Genomic DNA, 22,693 nt, shown 5'->3' with positions numbered 1-22,693 from the left:
ACCCTCGAGGGCAGCTCTTCACCGCCAGCCTCGGCCAGACCCAGCTGGGGCGGAGAGAAATGAGTCAAAGGGCAATTAAACATTAACAGCAAGCAGTCACAGCGGGAGGACAGCTCATAGGGCTTGCTTTGTTCCAAAGGGGGGTTTTAATTTATAAAAATAACACGACTTAGAAGGTCACCGGCATCGCTAGACGTGACGAGCGTGTATAATCGTCCCCAAACATCCGGTCAGCTCTGCAAACAGATGGGAGGAACCCCGGAGCAGCAGGCAGTCAGTCACCTGAGAGGCAGACGGAGGGATCGTGCAGGGCACGGCACAGCTGGAGAGCCCCCGAGCAGAGGGAAAGGACGCAGCCTTGAAACTGCTCTGAGAGCTCACCCTCAAAGTGAAGCGCGCCATTCAGCAGCGGGGTTATTTACCCTCCTCAGTTGGAAAAAAAAAAAAAAAACTGCAGAGAAAATAGGTGTGAAGCCAGAATCGAGTGGTTTCCTCTGCTGGACAAGTGGGGAGGTTTCCAGTGAACTCTGCGGCGTTATAAAATGTGTGGAACAAGATTCAGGGAGAGTGACATGCTGCAGCTCCAATCCCTGTCCTGCTGATCTCCCCCAGCCCAGCTCTTTTTACATATGGGAGGGGATGCATGGAGCTGTTTAAACACTGACCCTTCACGACAACACCACCCTGTGTGCTATCAACACTGGAGGAGCAGAAAGTGCTTCTCAGCAGGACAGCTCGTTTCTCCTTCCCTGCAACCTACCACCAGAAACTAAAGCAAGTGCAAAATGATGCTGGCCTTAAAGATCCTTAATGCTTGCTGCCAAGAAGCAGGGGGGATCTACAGCTGATTTATGATAAGAGTTTGAAGGGGAAACAGATTAGCTGCCTTCAAGTGAAAAATACATATATATTGCACTGACCATTGGAAAAAACCGTTGAACAGGATACTTCTAGGGGTGAGGTATGCACACAAACACAGACGTACACACACACACACACACACTCACTCAGTGGCTTCAGTTTCACAGCTTAGTGTCTTATCCTTCTCTGCCAAGCTCACAGAGCAGCAAGGTAACACAACTGTCTCCTGACAAAATAACAGGATCCCAAAAGATCTCCCACTTGAGCCTGGCAGTCATCACGGCTCTGACCTCCCTCAGGATCCCAATGGCCAGACCCAACCTTCTGCAAGCACTTGGTGGGGTTACCAGCAGTGCTCCTCTTCAAATCAACAAGAATAGTCTAAGAAAGCAGCAGCTGTGACTGAGAGGAAGCACCCCAGACCCACTTGCTGATCAATGAGGCAGAAACAAGCCTGTAACACAACCAGCAAAGCAGGGTGACACGTAGCTGCTGTCAGAAAACAGGGTTGAGGAAGAACATACCCCTCCACTGCTCACCTAACCAAAGGGAAACAACAGGGCCAAGTGGGTAGGCAGGCTGGCACGTGTGAGTGGGGTGCTGGATTTTTGGGGGTGCTGTCTTACTTAGCCAGGCCCAACACATTCCCTTTGGGGATGCAACTCATGCAGGGACTTAGCTCCTCTCAAGCAGGCGTGCAGAGCCAGCTGCTGTTCTCAACACCACCCACATGCAGCTCTGTGGTGTGGGTGAAGCCGGGGGGACCCTGAAGTCAGCACCTTCCATCTGTCTGCAAATAGCCAGGGCCACCCTCACCTGAGGACAGTCCCCCACCAGGAACAAGGGCATTTCCTCAGAGCTTGTCAGTGCAGTGCAGATGGCTGGCAGAGGGCTGGGAAGGAAGGAGCATGTGGCTTGAGGGACTGCAGCTCTTGGGACTGCCGTCCTGAGCATCCTCAACCCACGACCCCAGCACTTTCAGGTGCAGCAGCTTTTGGGCCAGATGCAAGGCTCAAGGTTTGGGTGCATCTCATCCCACCTTCAGCCTTTACATAACCCTTCATTCAGTTCCATCCTACACAGCCTTGCAACAAAACCAAACCTACCCTCACTGCAACCACAGGCTGGAGCCGCCCATCCAACCTCCTCCACGGCTGGTAGCTTGTGGGAGGTGTGAAACAGCTGGGAAAGTGGGCAATTCACTGCTTGCAGCACTTATGCCAACCTGAGGCCATAGATGCAGGGAAGGCTCGGGGGTCCCTCTCCCCTCCTCAGCACTCTGCCCCCTTTGCAACTCATTGCAATCACGCTGTGGTCCTGCTCCCATGCTCAACGCTGGGAGTGTCTTTGTCCAAGACAGTGGATGAATCTGAGGAGGAGGGAGGTGCCCCAGGGCCGTGCCTGGGAACTAGCTGGGAGGAAGGGAAGGTTTCCAGTTCTCAGCAGCTCTGCTCCCTACTTGATGTTTTTGAGAAGTGCAGTTCGGGCGTTCACCACGGCTTTGAAGGCATCTTCACTGCCAGGAGCCACGCACTTATCAGGGTGGAGCAGCACAGCCAGCTTTCTGTAGGCTTTGTTCACTTCGTCTCTAGGAGATAACACAAGACAACAGTGAGGGGACCCAAGTGGCAGACAACCATCGCCTTGCCCCAGCTGGCAGAGCACAGTAGGGTGAGGAGCCTGCCCCTGCACTAAACACTGCTGTGTGGACACTTCTGAATCCTTCTCTTGCTGGCACCAAGTATCTCCAGGCTTTGGAAGTGATGCTACGGACAAAGAGCTGAAGAAAAAGTGCACATGGTACTTCTCAGCATAGTACAAGCAAAGGATGGGGAGAAACCCTCTCCTGAGGCAGGTACACAAAGCTCAAAGGGCTGTGATCAGCAGCACAGTCTGGCTGGAGGCCTGTAGCTAGCAGTGTTCCCAGGGGTTGGTACTGGGTCTGATCTTGTTTAACATCTTCATCAGTGAGCTGGACGATGGGATGGAATGCACCCTCAGCAAGTCTGCTGGTGATACAAAGCTGGGAGGAGGTGGCTGACACACCTGAAGGCTGTGCTGCCATTTGGTGAGACCTGGACAAGCTGGAGAGTTGAGCGGGGAGGAACCTGATGAGATTCAGCAAGGGCAAGTGTAGAGTCCTACAGCAGGGGAGGAGTAACTGCATACATCAGCACAGGTTAGGGGCTGAGCTGCTGGAGAGGAGCTCCTGGTGGATAACAGGTTGACCATGAACCAGCAGTGTGCTCCTGTGGCCACGACCAGTGGTATCCTAGGGTGCATCAAAAAAAATGTGGCCATCAGAGTGAGGGAGGGAGGTTCTGCTCCCCCTCTGCTCTGCCCTGGTGAGGCCACATCTGGAGAACTGTGTCCAGTTCTGGGCTCCTCTGTTCAAGAAAGACAGGGAACTGCTGGAGAGAGCCTGGTGGAGGGCTACAAAGATGCTTATAGAGGCCTGGAGTATCTCCCTTAGGAGGAAAGGCTGAGAGACCTGGAACTGTTCAGCATGGGGAAGGGATCTTACCAATATTTATAAATATCTAAAGGGTGAGTGTCAAGTGGATGGGGCCAGGCTCTTTTCAGTAGTGCCCAGTGACGTGACAAGGGGCAATGAGCACAGGCTGGAACACAACAAAGTTCCACACAAACATGAGAAAAAATCTTTACTGTGAGGATGACTAAGCATTGGCACAGGCTGCCCAGAGAGGTTGTGGAGTCTCCTTCCCCGAAAATATTCAAAACCCACCTGGATGTTTTCCTGTGTATCTTGCTCTAGAGAACCTGCTTTAGCAAAGGGGTTGGGCTAGATGATCTCCAGAGGTCCCTTCCAACCTCGATGATTCTGTTGTTCTGTGGTTGTGCAGGCACAAATGCACCCACCACGCCAGACACGTGCCTGAGCCATGTGCCCTGGTGTGCTGAGTCTCTGGCACCACAAGCCCAGAAAGCTGGGAGACAGCGTGGGGGCACACGCGCCCTGACTCAGCTCCACATCAAACCGCCTACACACTCAGGGCGAAGGCACCGCACATCACGTCAGCCCTTTAAGCCTTGGTGTCTAGTCCAAGGCAGACACCTCGTCTCCTGCTGCAGGGGGGAGAGAGGGGGGCACCCTGTGAGGGAGGTGAGTCCATCCGTGCCGGTGATCACAGCTCAACCTGCCCTGCAGAGATGCTGACCTCTGCCTGTGGATGCAGTGGGCCTGGAAGAGAGACTTGCTCAACACCTACATTTCAGACAGCGGACTGGAGAGTGCTGAATGATGTATGTTATCCAAAAATCCACTCTCCAGGCCCTCCACAAAGTGTACACAGAGGCAGTGCTTGAGTTTCAGAGAGAGAGAAGTAAGACTTCTTCTCTCTGGGGGTCTGTTTTAGCTGCCCAAGTCACACAGCAGAACTGGAAGGTTCAAGATCCAACCTCTTACACAAATATTAACCAATTCCACCTAGCTAGAGATCTTTTGAGGAAGGCAAGAGAAAAGCTTGTCTTGTGGGAGGTACAGTGGAAGAACTGTAATCACTTTCTGATAATGTGGGCAGCAGCCTTACAGCAGCCTAAAAGCTTCCCTCGATCCAGAGAGAGCAAGAAAGGTAAAGCTGAAGCTGCTCCAAACATGACTGGCAAGTGAGTGACTACAAACAGCTCAGCCTGGAGACAGGATACAGAGCTGGGTAGCTGGAAGGGATAAAGTTGTCATGCTCATCACTCCCCCCTCACATTCAGCCTGGCTTGTTTGGTATAAGGGGAAATTTGGTGCACAGGACAGAGAGTTTCTTTTGCATTGCCCTGATTTTGTGGCTAGATACAAACAACTTGCACCCGGCTGCTAGGTAAGCCAAAGCAAGCAGCAGGCAGCTCACTAAGAGATCACAGGGGCAAACAGAAACATTATGGACTGTTTGGCAAATGCCAAAGTCTGCCTCACCTGGTGGCTCCGGGCTTGACTCCCAGCATGTCCCAGCTGTCCTTGCTGTTGCGGATCCTACGAATGGCATCTGCCTGCTCTTTAGTGAAGCCCACCCCCATGCTGGAGGGGGGACGCTTCCCGCCGTTGTCACACAGGTCGATGATGGCAGAGTAGAATGTCTACGGACACAGGAAGGAATTAGCAGGAGGGAATGGTTCCTGAAAGCAGCAGCAGTGGTCCTGGAACGCTTCTGGCACCCTCGCTGACTGATCCTCAAGTGTAAGAGATGCATATGCACAAATGCTGAATGTCCACAGCTCCCCACTGCATGGATCTCCCTCTGCTTTTCAAGCTCCATGCTACACCTGAATCAGCAAGAGGAGCATTTCTGGATCACGTTCCCAGTGCAGCAAGAAGGATCATCTGAGCCATGCAATGCTAGGGTCAGCTTAGGACTGAGAGGACCAATACTGACCCTGAAGTGAACAGCTACAGCTTTCTTGGGGTGGCACTTCACTGGAAAAAAAACCTCTGGGGCAGTGGGCCAATAAGGTTTGTGGGATCCAGAAGTTCAGAGAATATTTTGCAATCTGCCATCCTGGCTAAATACAGTGCCTGTACCCTCACTGCCTTCCTTCCACGTTACCTGGAACATCTCATTGATTCCCTCTCCTGTTTGTGCCGATGTCTCAAAGTAGAGAAAGCCCCGGCTCTCTGCCCACAGCCGCCCCTCGCTTTCATCCACGCTGCGGTGCTTTGTGCAGTCAATCTAAAATGAGAGAAAAGGCAAAGCTCAGAGCCCAGTCGAGGCCTGCAGTGACAGCTGGAGGAGCAAAGCTCCAAGAATGATCATCTAATGACGACATCTGGTTGGAGAAGCTGACTGTTTATCTTGAAGGGATGGAGGCATCACGGACAGAAAGCACAGAAAACAGATGTGAAAAGGCCTCCGAGAGTGAATGTAATTCAGAGATAATGTAACCTCTGCTTGATCCCTTTCTGACTGATGTATGGTCACCATATTCTCAAGAACCTGTTGAAATGAGGCCTCCAGTACTCATCAAACACAGGCTCTGGAATCTAACAATATTTCCCTCTTGGAGGGAGCTCAATAGCTTGGCTCACACTGGGAACACAATGAGCACTGAGTGCCTTGCACCACAAACATGGTTCCCTGCTGTGGCCTACCTTGTTTGCGCAGACAACGAAGACAATGTTGTCCATGTTCCCATGGGGACCCAGCTCCTGCTTCATCTCAGCCAGCCACGCATCCAGCGCGTCAAAAGACTCCTTTTGTCCAACATCATAGACCAGGATGACTCCCTGAGTATCCTTGTAAAACTCATTCCTCACCTGCACGAACAAAAAGTAGCACTTGTACCAGCAAAAGCTTACTGGAATAATCCCAGGCCCATCGCAGGAGTGATCAGCTCCTAAAAGGCCAACCTCTGCACAAAAGAGAAAAGAGGAACAAAGTGTCCTATCAACTGCTGGGGAGACAGTAAGGCCTGGGAATTGACCAAGAGACCCATTTGTATGTGTGTGTTCCTGTGCATGAGGCAGAGCGATGATCCAGGGCCGGCCACATCATTCAGACACAAGACAGAATGCACGTCTAAGCCCTCCAGGGATGCTGAAGAAAGCTGACAGGTGCTAAATGCTACTGAGACATGCAGGCTGAGGGCAGCCCCGTGGCGTGGTGCCCAGAGTTGGGTCTTCCTTACCTCGTAGAAGAATGGGTGCCCTGCCATGTCAAAGATGTTCACTTTGATTTCTCGGTCTCTGACTTGTACTCTGAAAGGAGAGGTAAGAAATGGTTCAGAAGGCTCTACCTCAACCCCTGTGCAGGCTGTCCCCACAGGAACACTATTCTCTCTGCCAGCAGAGAGGGAGCTGAGTGATCAGGCCCAGACAAATCAGTAATAAGAAGTTCCGATTCTGGGGTTTAATGGACAGAAATTTACCCCTAGAGCTAGTCAGGCAAGGAGGAAAGCACCAGATCTGGATGTAACATGGCAATGGGGTTCTATGTTACCAGGGGTAGGTGAAATGCAGATTATCTGACTGCTGTGGAAACTAACATGGCTCTGCTCTGTACTCTACAGCAAGCCTGACTCAAAGCAGAGCAGTCACTCAGAAGCAGTGGGACAGAGGACAGGGCCACTGATGTCTTCCCTTTGCCCGTGGCTGCAGACACCTCACTTTGCCCCGCACCATCTGTGACCACATAGCTCACCTCGCTCTCTTGGCTCATCATGAAGGTACTTACTTTGTGACGCCGTAGTCGATACCAATAGTCGCAAGGTATTTGGGAACGAATCTCTTCTCACAATAGCGCTTTATAATGCAGCTCTGGGAGAAAGAAAAAGGGAATTTCACCAGGAAGAGACAGCACTGTGGGATTGGGATTCACACTAATACTGAATTCGCTGACAGCCTCCAGCAGGCTGCTCTGTCCGTCCCATGTCCCTAAATCAACTAATTCATTCAAAATGACGGCATTGTTATTCACCAAGAGCAGCTTTCTTTTTGCAAAAGGAAAAAGAGAACAGGATCCCGCCCCTGAGTGTTTGTTATTCCTTAGCTGCTTGGAAGAGAAAGCTCAGAGCCCAAGGCCTGGCCTTCAGGCCACCTTCCACAAAAGAGCTGGAAGCTGTTCTGAGTGACTGAGGTGACAGCAATAGGACAAGAGGGAATGGTTTTAGACTAAAAGAGGGGAGATTTAGACTGGATATCAGGAGGAATTTTTTTACTCTGAGAGTGGTGAGGCACTGGCACAGGCTGCCCAGAGAAGCCATGGATGCCCCATCCCTGGTAGTGCCCAAAGCCAGGCTGGATGGGTTCTTTGGGCAGCCTGGGCTGGTGACTGGCACCCTGCCCACAGCAAGGGTTGGAATTGAGCAGGCTTCAAGGTCCCTTCCAACCCAAACCATTCTGATTCTATGATGTGTGGGGGGAGAAAACGGTAGTCAGAGTGATATCTCCTGTCCAGGGACCTCTTATCCTGGCAAAAGGCCCTGTGGAGCCAGGCAAGGCCACATTCATTACTCTGCAGACACCAAATTGTAAAGCCTATGTGTCTGGAGACAGCAGCATCACGAAACTAATTTATTACCCTCTGTAAAACATCAAGACTGGATGAGCTGTGTGATCAGGGTCCTGGGGGCCTCAGTTCCCCAGAAGCCACCAAAGAACATCTCACGCTGTATGCCCAGCCTGCCAAAAAGTGCATTCAGGGTCACACTATGCCTGTTCTGCCTCTGACAGGGGAATGAGCCTCATCCTGAAGAACAGCCAGGCCATTCACTGAAGCAAGAGGGCAGCGAGCTCCTGATGGAAGCTGAGAGCAGTGGAATCACCTCAGAGCACCCCGGTGCCTTCCAGGAAGGCACTGAGGGCATGGAACGAGGGTTCCCCTCACTGAAACTCCAACACGGGACTCTCTCTGAAGGAAGCACAGAGGGATTCCAGGACAGCTAGTTTTTGGCTGCTACCGGACAGATCCACCCAGACGGCGGGGCACAGTTTCTGCCCAGAAAGGCCGTGAGAAGCCCTGTGAGAACCACCGAGCAAGGAAGGCAAAGCAGGGCCCCAACGCCGCCATGACACCCCGCCAGGAGCCGCCAGCCAATAAAAACCTAGCCCAGGCCGCAGTCCCGCCCTCCAGCTATCAATCACGCTGCCGGTGGGGAGCCGCACGGAGCGACTCGCTGCTGATTGGCTCTAGTAGGAAGCCACAGCCACCAATCCACCGCCTCTCTGGTCGGCAGCCCGCTTCCGATTGGACAGCTAGCCTGCCGCTCAGCGCCCGAAAGCCAATCGCGGCCGCTCACCTTCCCCACCTCCGCGTTGCCCATGGAGATAACTTTGATCCGTAGCGACTTTCGCGCCTCTTTCCGCTTCGGCGCGTTCGCCTCCATGGCGGGGGTCCGGCCCGGCTGAGGCAACGGAAGAAGGGAATAAGGAAGGGAGGGAGCCCGGCGGGCCCGGGGCCGCCTCACCGCCCTCCGCCGCCGCCGCGCCCCCGCCGCGCTTGCCCGAGACTTCCGTTTTCCCCCCTCACGATGAGATCTCGCGAGATGTCGGAACGTTGCTCCGCAGCACTCTGACTGGGACCGCTGCGGCCGCTAGGGGGCGGCCGTGAGGTGCGGGGCGTGGGTGGGGAGGCAGAAAGCGCGGGAACTGCGTCCTGAGGGGATTCGGTGAGGTGTGGGGGCAGGGCTGGGGGACCTCAGGGATCAGTGGGGAGAACTGCTGTGGTGCAGCATCTCCAGGTGCCTGGGGCCTCGAAGGCAGCCTTTGCCTCAGGCCTAGCGCCAAGTATTGGAGCCAGCTGTGCTGCGGAGGTCGGGCTGGATGTGGCCCACAGCCTTTCTGTAGGGGGTTGGATGCAGGGGAAGGGTTTGCTCTTGGTTAGGGGCCTTCATCGACTCAGGTCTCTGAGGGAAATAGGCTGTCCTCAAGAACAAGGGATGCCATCCGGAGAGACCTAGGCAGGCTGAGTAGTGGGCCCAGGAGAACCTCGTGAGGTTCAACAGTGCCAAGTGCAAGATCTGCACCTGGGTCACAGCAACCCCGTTTGTCAGTACAAGCTGGGGGATGAAAGGATGGAGCACAGCCCTGCCAAAAAGGACTTGGGGGTGCTGGTGGATGGTAAGCTGAACACAAGCCAGCATTGTGCCCTAGTTAAGGGTCTCTTCCAACTCAGATGATTCTGTGATAAACCCCTCACAATACAAGGCCCTTAGTCCTGAGGGATGGATGGAGCTGGTTGCTGTGAATGGAAGTCCAACATGTTGCCAGAAGGGACACTGCAGCAGCCCCATGGCACCTGTGGACACAGCCCACAGATCTGAACTGAGGGGCTCATCTTTGCAGTAGCCTGGAGCAGGGCCATCCCCAGGGGCCCTCGTTGTAAATAACATCTTTACTTGCTCATTCTAGGCTTGGCAACGTCCTGTTGAGATGGAGAACTTTACAGTCGTGTGTCGAAGACAAGGTAACAGGAAGGAGGGGCATGGGCGACTCTGCAGTCACCCCCTCACCAAGCTTGGTGACACCTGTGAGACAGGGGGACTTGTGGACACGGGTTTGGGTGCAACCCCTGTGGGAGGTGATGCGGAAGAAGCTGCTGGGGGCTTTGGGCACTCCCTTACTGGTGGTGTGGGTCACAGCCACCTCTTGGGGAAGAGACTCCCAGGTGGGGAACTCATGATCTGAGCATCTCTCAGCTCTCTGGAGACTTCACTGTGAAGGTACAGATGGACATCCAGCCCTGTCCCCTCACCTCAGTGCCACCCCCAGGAAGTGGAGGGGACCCAGAAGGCTTCCCTTGGCTGAGATGCCCCTTGATCGTGTGATCACCCCTCCCACATCCTGCTGGGAGTGTGGCTGATGAGCAGTTATGTCTGGAACAAGGGGTGTCAAAGCATTTTCCTGGAAAGGAAAGGTAGAGAAAGTGGTTTTATCTTACAAACCTTGGGCTAGGGGACTGCACACACTCCCACCCGCCTCCTCACAAACATAGGGTTTTGAGGATCACTGGCATGTGCCATGGACTAAGGATATTGGGTGTTAAGTTCTCACTGCCTCTCCTCCTGACTGGCTCCAAGAAACTGCCTTTTGACAGATCTGTTATGGGCAGTTTGGGATCTACTGCTTCATTATCTGGTCTCATAAATCTTTGCCAAAAGAGTCCTGCTGTCATCTGTCCCTGGGTCTTTTATGCCTCCAGCTCTGTTCTTCATCTTTGTTGTCACCTTATCTTTAGGTTTGTTCTTTGTTATCTTCAGTCTGTTCTTCATCTCCCTGCTGTCTGGCTGTATGATTAAACCAGGCACACTGTGCTCTGTGGCACTGTAAGCTGATCCTATTAACCCCTTCTCCATTGGTCCTGCACATCTGGGTATAGCCCGTCGTTTTTGGTCTTATGAATGTTAATGTTACTTACAAATCTTCTGATCTGGGGAATTCAGCTCTTCCTCCTTGAGACAGAGACAGCAGCCAGGAGATCTCTGGGCATTGTCTCCTGAGCCACGAGGGATCCTACCTGCTGGGTTCCATAAGTTAGGAATTTTCTTTGGGCTTTTCAGCTAGGCTGAGAGTGTTTTTCAGTCTGTTTGGAACAGAGGAGAAAGAAAGGTCACTTTTTCTCCTTGTTTTGCTACAAGATATAAAGTCTTTCGCGGGGTTTTCTCTTGGTTGGGAGGGACAGAACCCCTCCATGCCTGGACTGAAGGTAGAGGAAGATAGTTTAGCACCATGCCAACATCTTCCTCAGGTTTGGGTGGTGTAAGGGTTTAGGGCAGCTCTGATGTCTTATTCAAGATACAGTAACAGACATCAGATGGAGAGCTTTAGGGATAAGCAATTTATCTCTAAATAATGGTGCAGTAATAAATACAGATCAGTAATGCAATTACCCAGGTCATAATGATGGTAAATCCAGTAATTCACTAATACTGGGCTAGGCTTAGTATCTGGGCACGCAAAGACTTACTGGCTGTGGCTATCAAGCAGGCAGGAAGCAGGGCATGGCTTATTCTCCAGACAAGCAGCTTGGACCATCCTAAGTAAGGGTATATAATTTGGTGAGTAAAATAAGTAAGAAATGGCTCAAAATAAGAATAACAACTGGGGGATGAAGTTAAATGTTGAATGTTTCTGTGCTGGTGGGGGTACCACCAATGAAGGGGATTCCCACCAGCTATGCTTGACTATTTTAGAGCTTGTTTGTTGTGGTCTCTGTGCTGTCACAGTGAAGAGATATCAATGTTTGTTTCACCCGCTCCCTCACCTGTTTCAGTAGTCGGTGCAAGGCTGCATGTTTCCAAAACTGTTCCATTAGAGCTTGGAGTTGGGGTGATGCGGTGGGAGAGGTATATAGTTAGCTGACAGTGCTTGAGCAAGCAATAATTGGGGCTGCAGTGTTAAAATAATTATCAGATGATTTGTGGGATAGATGACAGGAGTGATGCAGTGTAAGCCCAGCGATGCAGCGGGGCGGATTTGTTCCGTAGTAGTGTTTTGTGTAGTCAACATGCAGGCAGCAGCTGGGTCTGCATTTCGCAGAAGCACAGAATTGCATTTGCATTGTGAGTAAAGTGACAGCCAACACTGTGGGTTCAGCCTGGATACACTGCTTACCAGTGCTACTTCTGCACTGCACGTTTTAAGGAGCAGAAGTAGTTGTTGCGTGTGATTTTCAGAGTTGCCTAGGAGTCTGCTTTGGTAATGGTGAGAGATGAAGTCAAGGGTGAGTTGGAAAGGACAGCTGAGAGATTTCCTGACTTCAACCAGGGATGTAAAATGGGGATGATCCTTTGGGGGTGTCTGCAGCCTGGTAGGCTGAGGCTCCCCACACACAATGGGGGATGTTGCTGTGTTGGTTAGACCAGTGCCGGGATGAGCTGCTCTGTGTGTCCTAGCTTGGTGTGTCTGTGTCAACGTTTCTGGCTGCTAGAAACTGGATATATATTTTTTTGCCTTCGTGGCTGAGCTGGCCACCATGAACCAGCTGTGCTTGGTGGCTCGGAGCAGCTTCAGCTGAGGTGTCCATGTAAAGCTGTGCTGGTGACAGTCCTGGGGACAGTCCTGTACCCCTGTGCAAGCTCTGGGACTCCCTCAAAGTGAGCAGGGAGCTGCTTTGCTGCCCTGAAGTGGCAGTCCCATTGGCCGGAGCTAGCCCCAGATTAGCCCAAAGCATCAGGGAGAGGTGGCTCAGGCTCAGGTGACCCGTTGTCTTGCCTGCAGCATCTTCTAGAGCTGGGGCATCCTGAGCTGCCCCCCTGGAAACACCAGTGCTCCCAGCAGGGACACACACAGGGGTCCCCGTGCAGCTGGAGGGAAGGCATCAGCTGGCTTTTTGGCAGAGATCCTCCTCCGTCTGCTGCTGAGGGCGGCCTCACTTGCTTTGCCTGGCACCGTGACAGCGTCCTTGTCCTTCCTGCACCACACACGTGCACGAAATGGATCCTCGTGCCAGAAGTGCCGCGGAGACGTGCGAGGAATGGAGTGTTGGACACGAGATCCGCCAGGGCACGAGAACAGCCCGTCCCTGGGCGTTGCGGGAGCGGCGCGGCAAGCGATGGCAGCAGAGCAGGCGTGGGGGAGCGAGAGCTGGTGCAAACACCCCAAGGCTGCGCTAGCAGCTACGGGCAGCCAGCCTGTGGGCCTAGGGCCTGGCTCTGCTCCGGGCGCATGGCTGGTGAAGGGATGCACGGCTTGGTGCCAGAGACCCCGCTGCGGCTGCTGCAGCAGCTTTGTGTCCATGGAAACAGCTGCAGGAGGAAGGAGGGAGTAGACGGACCAGGGACGGACGTGCCTGACAAAGGAAGTGCCCGGGGCGAGCAGCTCCCCGCCGTCCTCCCGGCATGACCATCGCTGCTCCGGCTGCCTCTGGCTCACTGCCTTGTCCCTGTGCCTGCCGGCCACCTCGCCTCCGGGCTGCCCCCAGGCAGGTCCCTGGGGCTCGGGGCAGAGCAGTCCCAAGTGCCCACCCTGCCCACCATGCTGAGCTCTGCACGGCATTTCTGAGCCCAAGGTGGGGACAAAGCCACCTGTCCCAAGAGCATCCCGGACCTCAAACGATTTGGCATCTCCTTTTGCCTGACGGCTGGCGGAAAGGAAAAAGGCTGGCCAGCTCCTGGGCACAGGGGCAGTCATTGTGCCACCTGGAGAGACGTGCTTGGATCCCTCTGGGCAAGGCTGGAGTGCGCCGGCGTCCCGGTCGTGGCACGACCCAGCGTGGCAATGACAGGTAGGGGCTGACGGTGGCGGTGCTTGGGTGGGGAGGGTTTAACTCTTCTCTGCCCTTGTTTTGCACCATGAATGAGGAGGAGTAATGTGCTGGAGGCAGCCTGGATTTCACCCAGGCTTTGGATAATGTTGCTCATATCCATCTTTATTCCGAGGGCAGAAGTTCTGCAGGGCTTTTCCAGTGGTGACAGATTTGGAGATTCACACCAGCCCTGTGTATATAGAGCAGAGCTGAGGGGACCTCAGGGCTTGGGATGGTGGTGAGGCTTGAGTCGGGCAGCTGAGTGGGGGCTGCCACCAGGTCCCTGAATTGGGGAGCACAGCCCCTTCCCAGCCAGGAAGGCCTCAAAGGAGAGATGTGCAGTATTTTGGTTCTTCCTTGTCCCCTGGGCTGCCCAGGACTCAGCTTTGGCCAGGATTTGAAGCACAGAGGCTGGCTGGTGTCCACTGCTCCCACTGTGGGCGTGGACACTTGGAGGCAGAGGCTGGCCTGGGGACAGGACAGGCACAGGGGTGGGACTCAACAGTGGCAGGTGCTGGCCAGGGAGCACAATCTCACAAGAGCTGCTGAAAATAGGATAGGATGAGTAACGTGTTGTGCTCGGTCCCTGTAGCACTGTCCCGATGACCCCCATGTTCCTTTGCAGCAAGCCGATGGCCTCGCAAAAAAACTGTGGTCAAAAGAAAGGTTTCTGGGGTGGGGAGATTCACCACGTCTGGTTCAGGCTCTATCCTGATATCATGTTTTACTCTGAGACTTTTGATTTACTCTGGTCTGACCAGAGACGGTGGAGAGCCCCTGTCCCTTGGTGTGACAGCCACCGTGTCCCCCGTGAAAGCCCCCCAGTCCCCAGGGTTGTGTGTGCAGCTGCTCCGCTACCCAGGGAATCAGCAACACAGATTAACTCTCAAAATGTTTTAATTAAAACATAATTTCCCTGCAAGTAGGATGATGAGGCACCAGCTATTGCCTAATTAGCGAGCTTGGAGGCTTTGCTGTGTGGGAAGAGACTCAGCGAGGGCTCAGGGAATGGGAGATGTGTGGCTGCCTGCTGGCAGCACCTCCCTGGTCCCCTGGCTGTCCTCAGCCAGGTGCTGTCACCTTGAGCCTTGCCTCATCCCCAGCCAAGGCCCAGGGCAGCTTCTTTGTGGGTCACTCGTGCTTGTGACAAGCTTTGGCACAAGGTTTCGGGCTCGGCGGATGGATCAGCCTTGCCAATGCGTGGGATTCACTCTGTGGATGTGGGGTGGCCGTAGGAAGTGTGTGGGGATTCTGATGTTGAACTTAGCAGCAGGGAAGAGAGACAGAATGGGTCTGTACGGGTGGGATAAAGGTAAAGGAGAAAAGCTGGCGCTGCGCCGTGCCACACTGTGCCATGCCTTTGGGCTGCTGCGCTGCGCAGCGCTGTGTTGCACCCTGTGGTGCCATGCTGGGCCACGCATCATCACGTGTTCCCATTTTGGGGTGCTGGATGGGAGTCGTGGGATTCAGGAGATGAGAGCAGTGCTTGCGTGCTCTGCACAGGGGACAAAAAAGCACGGGGGCTGATCCATGCTCATGTCCAAGAGCTGCGTTCAGGCACTGATGTCCATGGCACACGTAGGGCCAGCAGCAGCACGGGGACCCTCCAGCGAGGGCTCCCTGCTTCAGTTTCCCCATTGGCAGCAGGAATCGCTGCATTGCTTCAGTGCTGCTAAGGGCGTGGGGCAGGATGCGGGCGCTGCGTGGCGGACAGGGGGAGCACAATAGGGCAGGGGCGGCTCGGGGCCGAGTCCCCCGGCATCCTGCAGGCTCCGTGCCGAGCCGAGCAGCGCCGAGCCGTGCCGGGGGCGGGCGCTGCGGCCGTGCCTGCAGGAGGAGTCCCTTCTGCGGTGCCGCCCCCCGGTGCCGCCCCCGGCCAGCAGAGCCGGGCCGGGCACCGCCGCTTTCAGCCGCGCCGAGCCGAGCCGGGCTGAGCCACGTTGGGGCAGCGGCCATGTACGGTGAGTTCCCCCCGAGCCCGGCCGGGCTGGGGTTGTGCGTGCACCCCCCGGATTCCCGGGGACTTGGGGCTCACCCTTCCCCCGCCCCCACCGGGGTTGGGCTGTGTGGCCCCAGGGCCCGATCAGGGCTGAGGGGATCTCGGCCCTAAGTGGGGCTGTGCACCCCCTTTTTATTGCTGGGTGTTCCCTCTTCGGCATTTGTGAGGCTTTGATCCTGCATCGGGCTGAGCATCTCCTGGTTACTGGAGATGTCCCCCACTGGGATGGATGCACCTCGGTCTTGTATAGGGCTGTGCACCTCGGAGTTTCTTGGGGGGGGCATCCCTTCTTTGGGATGGGGGGGTCACTCCGTTTTGGAAAAAGCTGTGCACACTCCCATTTACTGAGGGTTGAGCCTTATCTGGGAGACCGTGGTCTTTTTATGGGGCAGCACACCTCTCAGGTTAGTGGAGGTTGATCCCTGTTTGGTTTTGGGGGGACCTTGGTCCTATACAGAGCTGTGCATCTCCCCAGTTTTTGGGAGTGACCCCTATTTGGGGCTGAGGGGAGACTTTGGTCTTGTACAGGGCTATGCATCCCCCTGGTTACTGGGAGGTGACCCCTCTTTGGGGCTGGGACACACGCTATGATCCCTTAAAGAGCTGTACACCCCCTTTTATCACTGGGGTGTTGCCCTATTCCTGGATGGGTAGAATGGGAGTCTGCTAACCTTTCCCCTCCTCATTAGCTGCCCTACCAGCCCAGGCTCTGGGGTCACCTGCTCTGCAAGGCAGAGAGGATCTTGCTTCTTTATGGGGTGAATGACCCCTAGATTGCTGGGGAAGCACCCAGTCTTTGGGGTGAGGGGGCCTGGGGGTGCTCTGTAGGGCTCTTCAGCTCCACTTGGCCACATGGGAAGGGTCACACACTCTCGCCCCAGTTAAGGAGAGGTCTTGGTCCTATATATGAGCACCTTGCATGGTACCAGGGTCCTGACGTAGCTCAGACCTCTGTCCTACATAAGCCCACGCACCCTGGGGTGCTTGGAGCTTGATGTCCCCGATGTTGTCACTGTTCTCACCCCGCAGCACGGCACAGATGCCTGGTGTCCTGCGTCCCACACTGGGGCGATACCGGGCGTAATGGGGAGCAGCTGGCGGAGCAGCTGGCCACCCCCCCGCCCAGGGCTGCGCTAAGCTGCTGGGAGCTTTTGGGAAGGGCTGGGGGGGGTGGCCGGGTGGCAGCCGGCTCTTAAATCCTCGCTCCCTCCTGCCTGAGCATCCTTTTTGGGCAGTCGGCGCAGGGTGAGCACTGCAGACAGAGGTGGGAACCCCTTCCCCGTGTCTCCCTGCCCACCGGGGTTGCTGCTGGCTGAGCCCCGTCTCTGCAAGGAGCTGCAGTGCCAGGGGTGAGTGCTTGATGAGTTGGGGCAGGGGGGAGGTGGGTGGGCAGGGTGCTGCCCCGCTGCATAACGGGGTGCTTGATCTGGGGTGCACACACTGTGGGGAGATCCTGAGATGCATTGGGCTGCTGCACCCATCTCCTGCAGGGAAAGGAGTGGAGCTGGGGGGCTTGGGAGATTTCAACCTAGCGGGCCCAGGGGAAGGGAGCCTGGGGCAGGATGCCTGGTTTCCTTTCTTTTCCTCTCCTTGCCACTGTGCTGACTCCTCTGTGGCCTCCGTTGAGTCATTCAGGTCTCCTAGCTGGTATTTTTCCACCCGCAAAACAAGAGAGTTGCTTCCCTCTTCTCCTCACCCATGGCAGCTCGCAGTGATGGCATCTGTGTGCCCCGGGGACGCAGCCCCTGTGCCCTACAGCAGAGCCCATCTGTCTGCCAAGGGACGGCTGCAGTGCTTGAGATGGGAGTCCCCAGGAGCCCTGCCATCCCCCTTTAGCGATACAGCCGAGGGGTGTGACATGCTCCAGTTGTCCCTTGGACACCGCGGGGAGGTGACCCCCTGTGGCAGCCCACACCAGACCACAGCTCCATGCCCTCATCTTGCACCTCCATTAGCATCTCGGGGAAGCCCTCGCTTCAAATTAGCCAGCGTTTCCTTCCAGGATGTGTGCAGAGTGAGGAAGGGCAGAGCGTCCCTGTGGGGACCTGAATGTGAATCTGAGGACAAACGCCAGGCTGGTCCCTTCCCCGGCGGCGGCTTGCAGTCTTGGAAAGCATCCAGAAGCTGGAAAGCTCTGTGGGATACTTTGGATGAAAGGTGCATTAGGAATGCACAGGATTATTGGTATCTTTTTAATCTCTCTTTTAACCGTCTCTTGGCCTGTGGGAAGGATTAGATGGGTAACTGGGGATTGTTTTTTTTTTTTTTTCTGTGGACAGAACGAAGCAATGCAGGACGATTGCTCCATTACGGGGGGACCTGCATGCCTCCCTGGGAGGCGTGTGGAGGGGCAGCACTGGGAGCACATGCCACCCTCCTCCCTGCACATTCCCTCTGATCCCGCAGTGCTGGCACCCCGTGCAGAGCTAGCATCTGTGTGTGCAAGCTGCTGCAGAACCATGCCTACTTTCTGCCCACTTTGGTTTCCTTTCCCAGCCACCATTGAAAATGGGAGAGCCAAGCTTCGACTCCAACTGTGCCAGACCCAGCCTGGGTGGCTGATGTCGTGCTAGCTGAGAGCATAGTTTTGTGAGCCAGACTGTCTCCAGTGAGAGCTCACTGTCCTGAGCCAGGCTTGGAGTTTAGCTTCTCCTTGGGGTATTAATACAGTGCAGGAGCTGGAGTGCTGCTGGTGGCCTTTGGCATTTAAGTGAACCTGGTTGCCCCATGCTCAGGTGCTGTCCAATGGCCCCAGCTGCAGGTGAAGCTCAGGGGTTTGTGTGCTGAGCACTACAACTCTGAGAGGCAGGGGTTTAATTCGGAAGCGCGTGCAAAAGGCAGGGTAGGCCAAAAGCCCTCTGTGAACCGAGTTGTGGATGCAGGGTGTAGGGTGAGAGCGGGGAACAACGGAGCTGCAGAGATGGGATGGAGTTAACATTTCGTTAACATTTCCATGGGTGGTTCCCAGCAGGGCTTGGCCATTCCCCGCTATATTTGGCAGCTGTGGGGCCGGGGCACGCACGTAGCGTGTTGGTGCAGCCTTGTGACCCGTATCCAGACTGGCCCTGCAGCCTCTTGCCGCGCTTTGTTTCTGCCACGCTCTCTCCCTGTGAGTTCTGGTCGCCGGCACGAGCTGTCTCCTCCCACGCTGGTGGAGCTGGAAATAGAGAAGGTTCCCTTTTTTCAGCAGCAACCGGAGCAGGGGAACTGAGGCTTTTCGGCTACCCTGGGAGGAGGCGTTGCCGGAGGTGGGGACCAGCAAGGTCCCTGTGAGCTGTCTGGGGCTGCCAGCGTGCCACTGAGTCAGAGCCAGCAGCCGCGGGATCGGATGGGTTTTGTGCTAAATGAATAGCGCTCGGTGGGACTGGATGGCTCAGCGGGGGAATGTGAAATGCAATTAAGCTTTTTTTTTTTTTTTTTTTTTTTTTTTCCCTTTCCCGTGCTTTTTAACTAAATGATCTGCAAATTAATTCAGAAAAGGGGACGTTTGTGGTGCCGGCGGTGCTAGGGGCTTTCCCAAGCCACCCGGCCTCAGCTCTTGTATGGGTTTGTGCTGAGCTGTGGTTGAGTCCTGTGCTTTACTTCTGGATGGCATTGCCACATCCCATCCGGCAGAGTTTGACACCTGCAGTGAAGGTGGGGACTCCTCTGCCTAAGAGGGGGTTGTGCCAGGGCCCGAGCTGGCATTGCTTACATTGAAGCTCATCAAGCCTCACAGCTTAAGGGCTCTCTTAATCAGTTGCACAATCAGTAATTGCACAAGCAAGTGCACTTCCAGGGATGCTGAGCTCTTTGCAGCACGGTAGCTCCATTGCAGGTTGCTCCCTCTCCACGGGGGCTGCAAACAACCCAGAAAGGATGGAGAGAAAGCGTGGCCAGGGCCGCTTGATCACAGTTCTCTCTGGAAATGAGGGTGTTTGGCTACGTTCTCTGCCAAAACCTAAAACTAGCTGTGGGCTTTGATTTAGCATATCTTGAGAAAATAGGGAACCGCAGCAACAAGGGTGGGCAGTGTCTCACTAAGATCCTTACTGTGTTGTTTGTTTCCTTTTTTTTTTTTTTTTTTTGTTAAACGTGCAAAAATATATTTTTTTCTTTTCTTGAAAAACCTTTCAAACTTGCAAGCCTTCCAGAGTCCTTGGCCGTTCTGTTGCATGTGGCTCACAAAACGAACCTGCCTCTTAGTGACCTCTGAAAACTGCTGAATTGAGGGCTGCCTCTGTCAGCACTTCCCTGCATATGGGGCCTGGACCAAAACCACTGCCTCCTCACAACGCCCAGCAAACGTCTCGCATCGAGGAGCCGTGCTGCTCTCTGAGGCCAGAGTTTGAGTGAGATTTCCTGCTATTTAAGCTCTTTCCTCCCCCATGTGTTGTATAATGAAACCAGCCACCCATTAATGCGCTTAACTCCCCTTCTCCTCCCCCTCGAAGCCGGGCTGCCCTCATGCCAGGTACATAAAGCAAGCTTCCCGGCACGGAGCTCTGCCCCTAATGGGTGGTTTCCCCTGCGTGCAGAAGGGTTGGTGCGGTCTAAATGCCCGAGTCTAATCACCGCTGTGAAATATTAATTAATCTGTCCTCGCTGAAGCTTCGCGCTCGTGCTGCAGTGCTGGACTGGCAGGCTCAGCTGGGCGGTGAAGTGTGAATAATGGATGGGCAAATCCATCACTGCTGTAAGCTGGCAGTGGGGCTGATTTATGTCCCACCACTCACCACGGAGTTGTTAAAGCTGCATTTGATGTCTGAATACCTCGATAAGGCTGTTTGCTGCTGACTTCTTCTCAGATCCAACAGGTGCAGCAGTGGCTTTGGGTGCTCTGGGACGGGACCCTGTGAATCCTGTGTGCGTTCCCTCTTTGTCTCTCATCCTTTGGAAACAGGGAGTCCGGAGGCAGCACCTTTGGGCAAATCTAGGTGGGTTCCAGCCATGCCAGCACCACAGCCAGCATGGATTTGGCCTCAGAAGCAGCTCCCATGCAGGGTCACCTCACCAACGCGGTGACGTGTTGTCCCCGCAGGGCCACGCTGTCTGCCCCACCAAACCTGCGTCGGTGGAGGTGAGGCAGGAGCGCCGCGTGGAGCCGTGCCAGGGGGAAGCTGCAAATTTAATTGCTGAGCTAAAAGGATTTGCACCGACGGCTCTGAGCGGGCTGCGGGCGATGTCTGGGAGAGAGTTTGCTGTACTGACGCGCTCCTGTCCATCCCGCTCAGCGAAATGAGAGAGACGGCCTGGCAGCGGCAGCCTTGGCTCGCCGATCCCGTGTGTGTCACTGCTCTTCTTTGGCTATCAGTGCTGTGAAACGCTTCACAGTCCCTTTGTGTCAGCGTCTGGAGATGTGTCTCCCCGCAGCCCGTGCTGGTTCTTGCGGTAGTCGGAGGCTTGGGTCTTCTGCAATGTCTCCAAAACTGTCTGTGCTCACGGGTTTGCTGTCTGCTTTTCAAACTCAGCCTTTGCAGATGCTGGCTCTTAGCAAAAGACGCTTGGGTGAGCAGCAATTAATGAGCAGAGAAGGGAGCAGGCTGCAGCCATGCATCTCAAACCATGCGGGGAGGTCAGGGGCTGTTAATTAACATCAGGACATTGCTCCAAGTAACAGAGCTAGGGGAGCAACTGGTTGTGGCCCTCTCCCCAGCTCTGCTTCCTCCACTAAATGTAGCACAGGGCTCTCTCGTCTCCTTTTGGCTGTTCTCTCCTAACAACTCTTCTTTGCTCTGGGCTGGTCCCAGTGGTTTGGACTGGTGGCACAGCTCCTGTCCCAGTTTAGCACCAGGACACAGGGCACGAGTAGGCAGAGCCCAGTGTTCCAGCCTCGCTCTCCTCTCCCCATTCCCAGCACTGGGATCCACAAGGATGTGGGGCCATGGTTCTAATCAGTGCCCAGTGTGTTTGGCTCTCTTAAATGCGATTAGAGAGAGATTTACTGGCTTGCTTTACAGTTCTGCCAGCCCTGTGCTGATTTACTTCAGGATCTGCCCTGGCTCTGAGTGGGTGCAGAGGCAAATGAGGGCCTGCTGGCGCAGAAGCTGGATTTTTAGTGTTGTTTTCCTGCTTCTTGAATTGGTGACAGAAGCTCAGAGGAACGCCTGAGAGAGCCTTTCCCCTGGGAGAGCTTCCTGCTGCACTCACTCGTGGCACTGGGCTTTGCCCTGAGAATGGCTCTTGGGTAGGAGCAGGATCTGCAGGCGGTGCCCTCCTTACCCACCAGCACCCATCGTGGCACCGTGTCTGCCCCTTCTCTCTGCTGGCATCACTTGTTTCTTGCTTTCCCCTGGCCTGGGGCTCCCAGCTCCATCCCTCTGCCCGCACTGCGGTGGATGGAGGACAGGGCCAGATGCTGAGCGGGCCAGTGTGAATATTGCTCAGTGACATTTCTCGAGCATCCCTCGCTCCAGGCAGGCTCACCCTGGAGTCAGATGCTAGATATGAAGGAGACATTGTCCAGGTAAATGAGATTTTGCTAAGCAGATTAGGGAAAGGTGTCTGATTTGGCACGTAGCTCAGGGGAAAATGGCACCGGGCTGGTGGCACACGCTCTGCTTTAGGGCCAGTGTTTCTGCTTGGAGTTGAGAGAGTGACCTTCATGGCATGTTAGATTTAGTGAGGGATTTTGCTTGATTTAATTAAGATTTATTTGCCATCAGATGGAGTGCCCTTATTAAGTAAATTCCACGCCTCAAGTAACATGACCGTGATGTTTTCCAGCGTTGTTTATTGCTGACATGCTGTTAAAATGGGAAGAGGGGAGGGGGTTAATAAGGAAAGGCTCAAGGTGAGAGCATGGTGGGAGAGTTCATGGTCTGTGTGGGTCTGAACTGGGCCTATGTCCCAGTCCCATCTGGCTGCTGTGCCATCCCAAAGGCCCCAGTTGCAGCTGGAACCAGCAAACCCCCTCCTGGAAATGAGCGTGGTGAGTTTATTTGAGAGCCTTGGGGCACGTGCTGGCATCAGAGCAGCTAAGTGGGGGCTATGCTTGCAAGCCACAATCTCTGCAGCTAAAATACTGTAATTATCCCCAGTTATACTGACTTGCTCGGAGCTGAGCTATCAAAACAAAAAGCCCTTTTGGCTCGCTTTGCCCCCCAGCGACAGAAGCAGATGGCACCTGCTGCAACTGAGAGTGGTGACGAAGAGCCCCATAAAT

The 22,693-nt window shown here is 54.7% G+C and overlaps 2 protein-coding genes across 9 annotated transcripts in view; one reads left to right on the top strand and one right to left on the bottom strand.

Moving 5' to 3' along the window:
• DNAJC27 (DnaJ heat shock protein family (Hsp40) member C27) lies at window positions 124-8,743 on the bottom strand. 2 transcript variants are annotated; one of them, XM_021390535.1, is made up of 7 exons: window positions 8,614-8,743; window positions 7,041-7,123; window positions 6,496-6,565; window positions 5,960-6,124; window positions 5,418-5,540; window positions 4,790-4,950; window positions 124-2,449 (listed from the first exon to the last, which is right to left on the bottom strand). In XM_021390535.1, the coding sequence occupies exons 1-7, from the start codon at window positions 8,689-8,691 to the stop codon at window positions 2,317-2,319; spliced, it is 813 nt and encodes a 270-aa protein (XP_021246210.1). In that variant the 5' UTR covers window positions 8,692-8,743; the 3' UTR covers window positions 124-2,316. The 2 variants fall into 2 exon arrangements, with proteins under 2 accessions (XP_021246210.1, XP_021246209.1); XM_021390534.1 differs by having other exon boundaries at window positions 8,605-8,738.
• The window catches only part of EFR3B (EFR3 homolog B), a 45,411-nt gene continuing 31,495 nt past the window's right edge, over window positions 8,778-22,693 (top strand). For 2 of the 7 annotated variants that reach the window (XM_021390524.1, XM_021390523.1), the window contains exon 1: window positions 15,388-15,511. In XM_021390524.1, coding sequence (XP_021246199.1) covers window positions 15,505-15,511 — 7 coding nt within the window. In that variant the 5' untranslated portion in view covers window positions 15,388-15,504. Of the gene's footprint in view, window positions 8,917-8,955; window positions 8,974-9,715; window positions 9,771-13,429; window positions 13,530-15,387; window positions 15,512-16,784; window positions 16,899-19,678; window positions 19,881-22,693 lie in introns of those variants that run through there. The other 5 variants (XM_021390526.1, XM_021390527.1, XM_021390529.1 and 2 more) reach the window with 5 other exon arrangements.

The sequence above is a fragment of the Numida meleagris genome, chromosome 3 (assembly GCF_002078875.1).
Source record: "Numida meleagris isolate 19003 breed g44 Domestic line chromosome 3, NumMel1.0, whole genome shotgun sequence".
In the NCBI taxonomy this organism is placed as follows: Eukaryota; Metazoa; Chordata; class Aves; order Galliformes; family Numididae; genus Numida; species Numida meleagris.
This window is presented reverse-complemented; position numbering and strand designations above follow the sequence as displayed.

Excerpts from the sequence above, each read along its gene's own strand:
- DNAJC27 (XM_021390534.1), bottom strand. The coding sequence starts at position 8,691 with ATGGAGGCGAACGCGCCGAAGCGGAAAGAGGCGCGAAAGTCGCTACGG. Across the intron at positions 6,566-7,040 it reads ATCGACTACGGCGTCACAAA|AGTACAAGTCAGAGACCGAG; the intron begins GTAAGTACCTTC and ends CTCTCCTTTCAG. Across the intron at positions 6,125-6,495 it reads GGCACCCATTCTTCTACGAG|GTGAGGAATGAGTTTTACAA; the intron begins GTAAGGAAGACC and ends TTGTTCGTGCAG.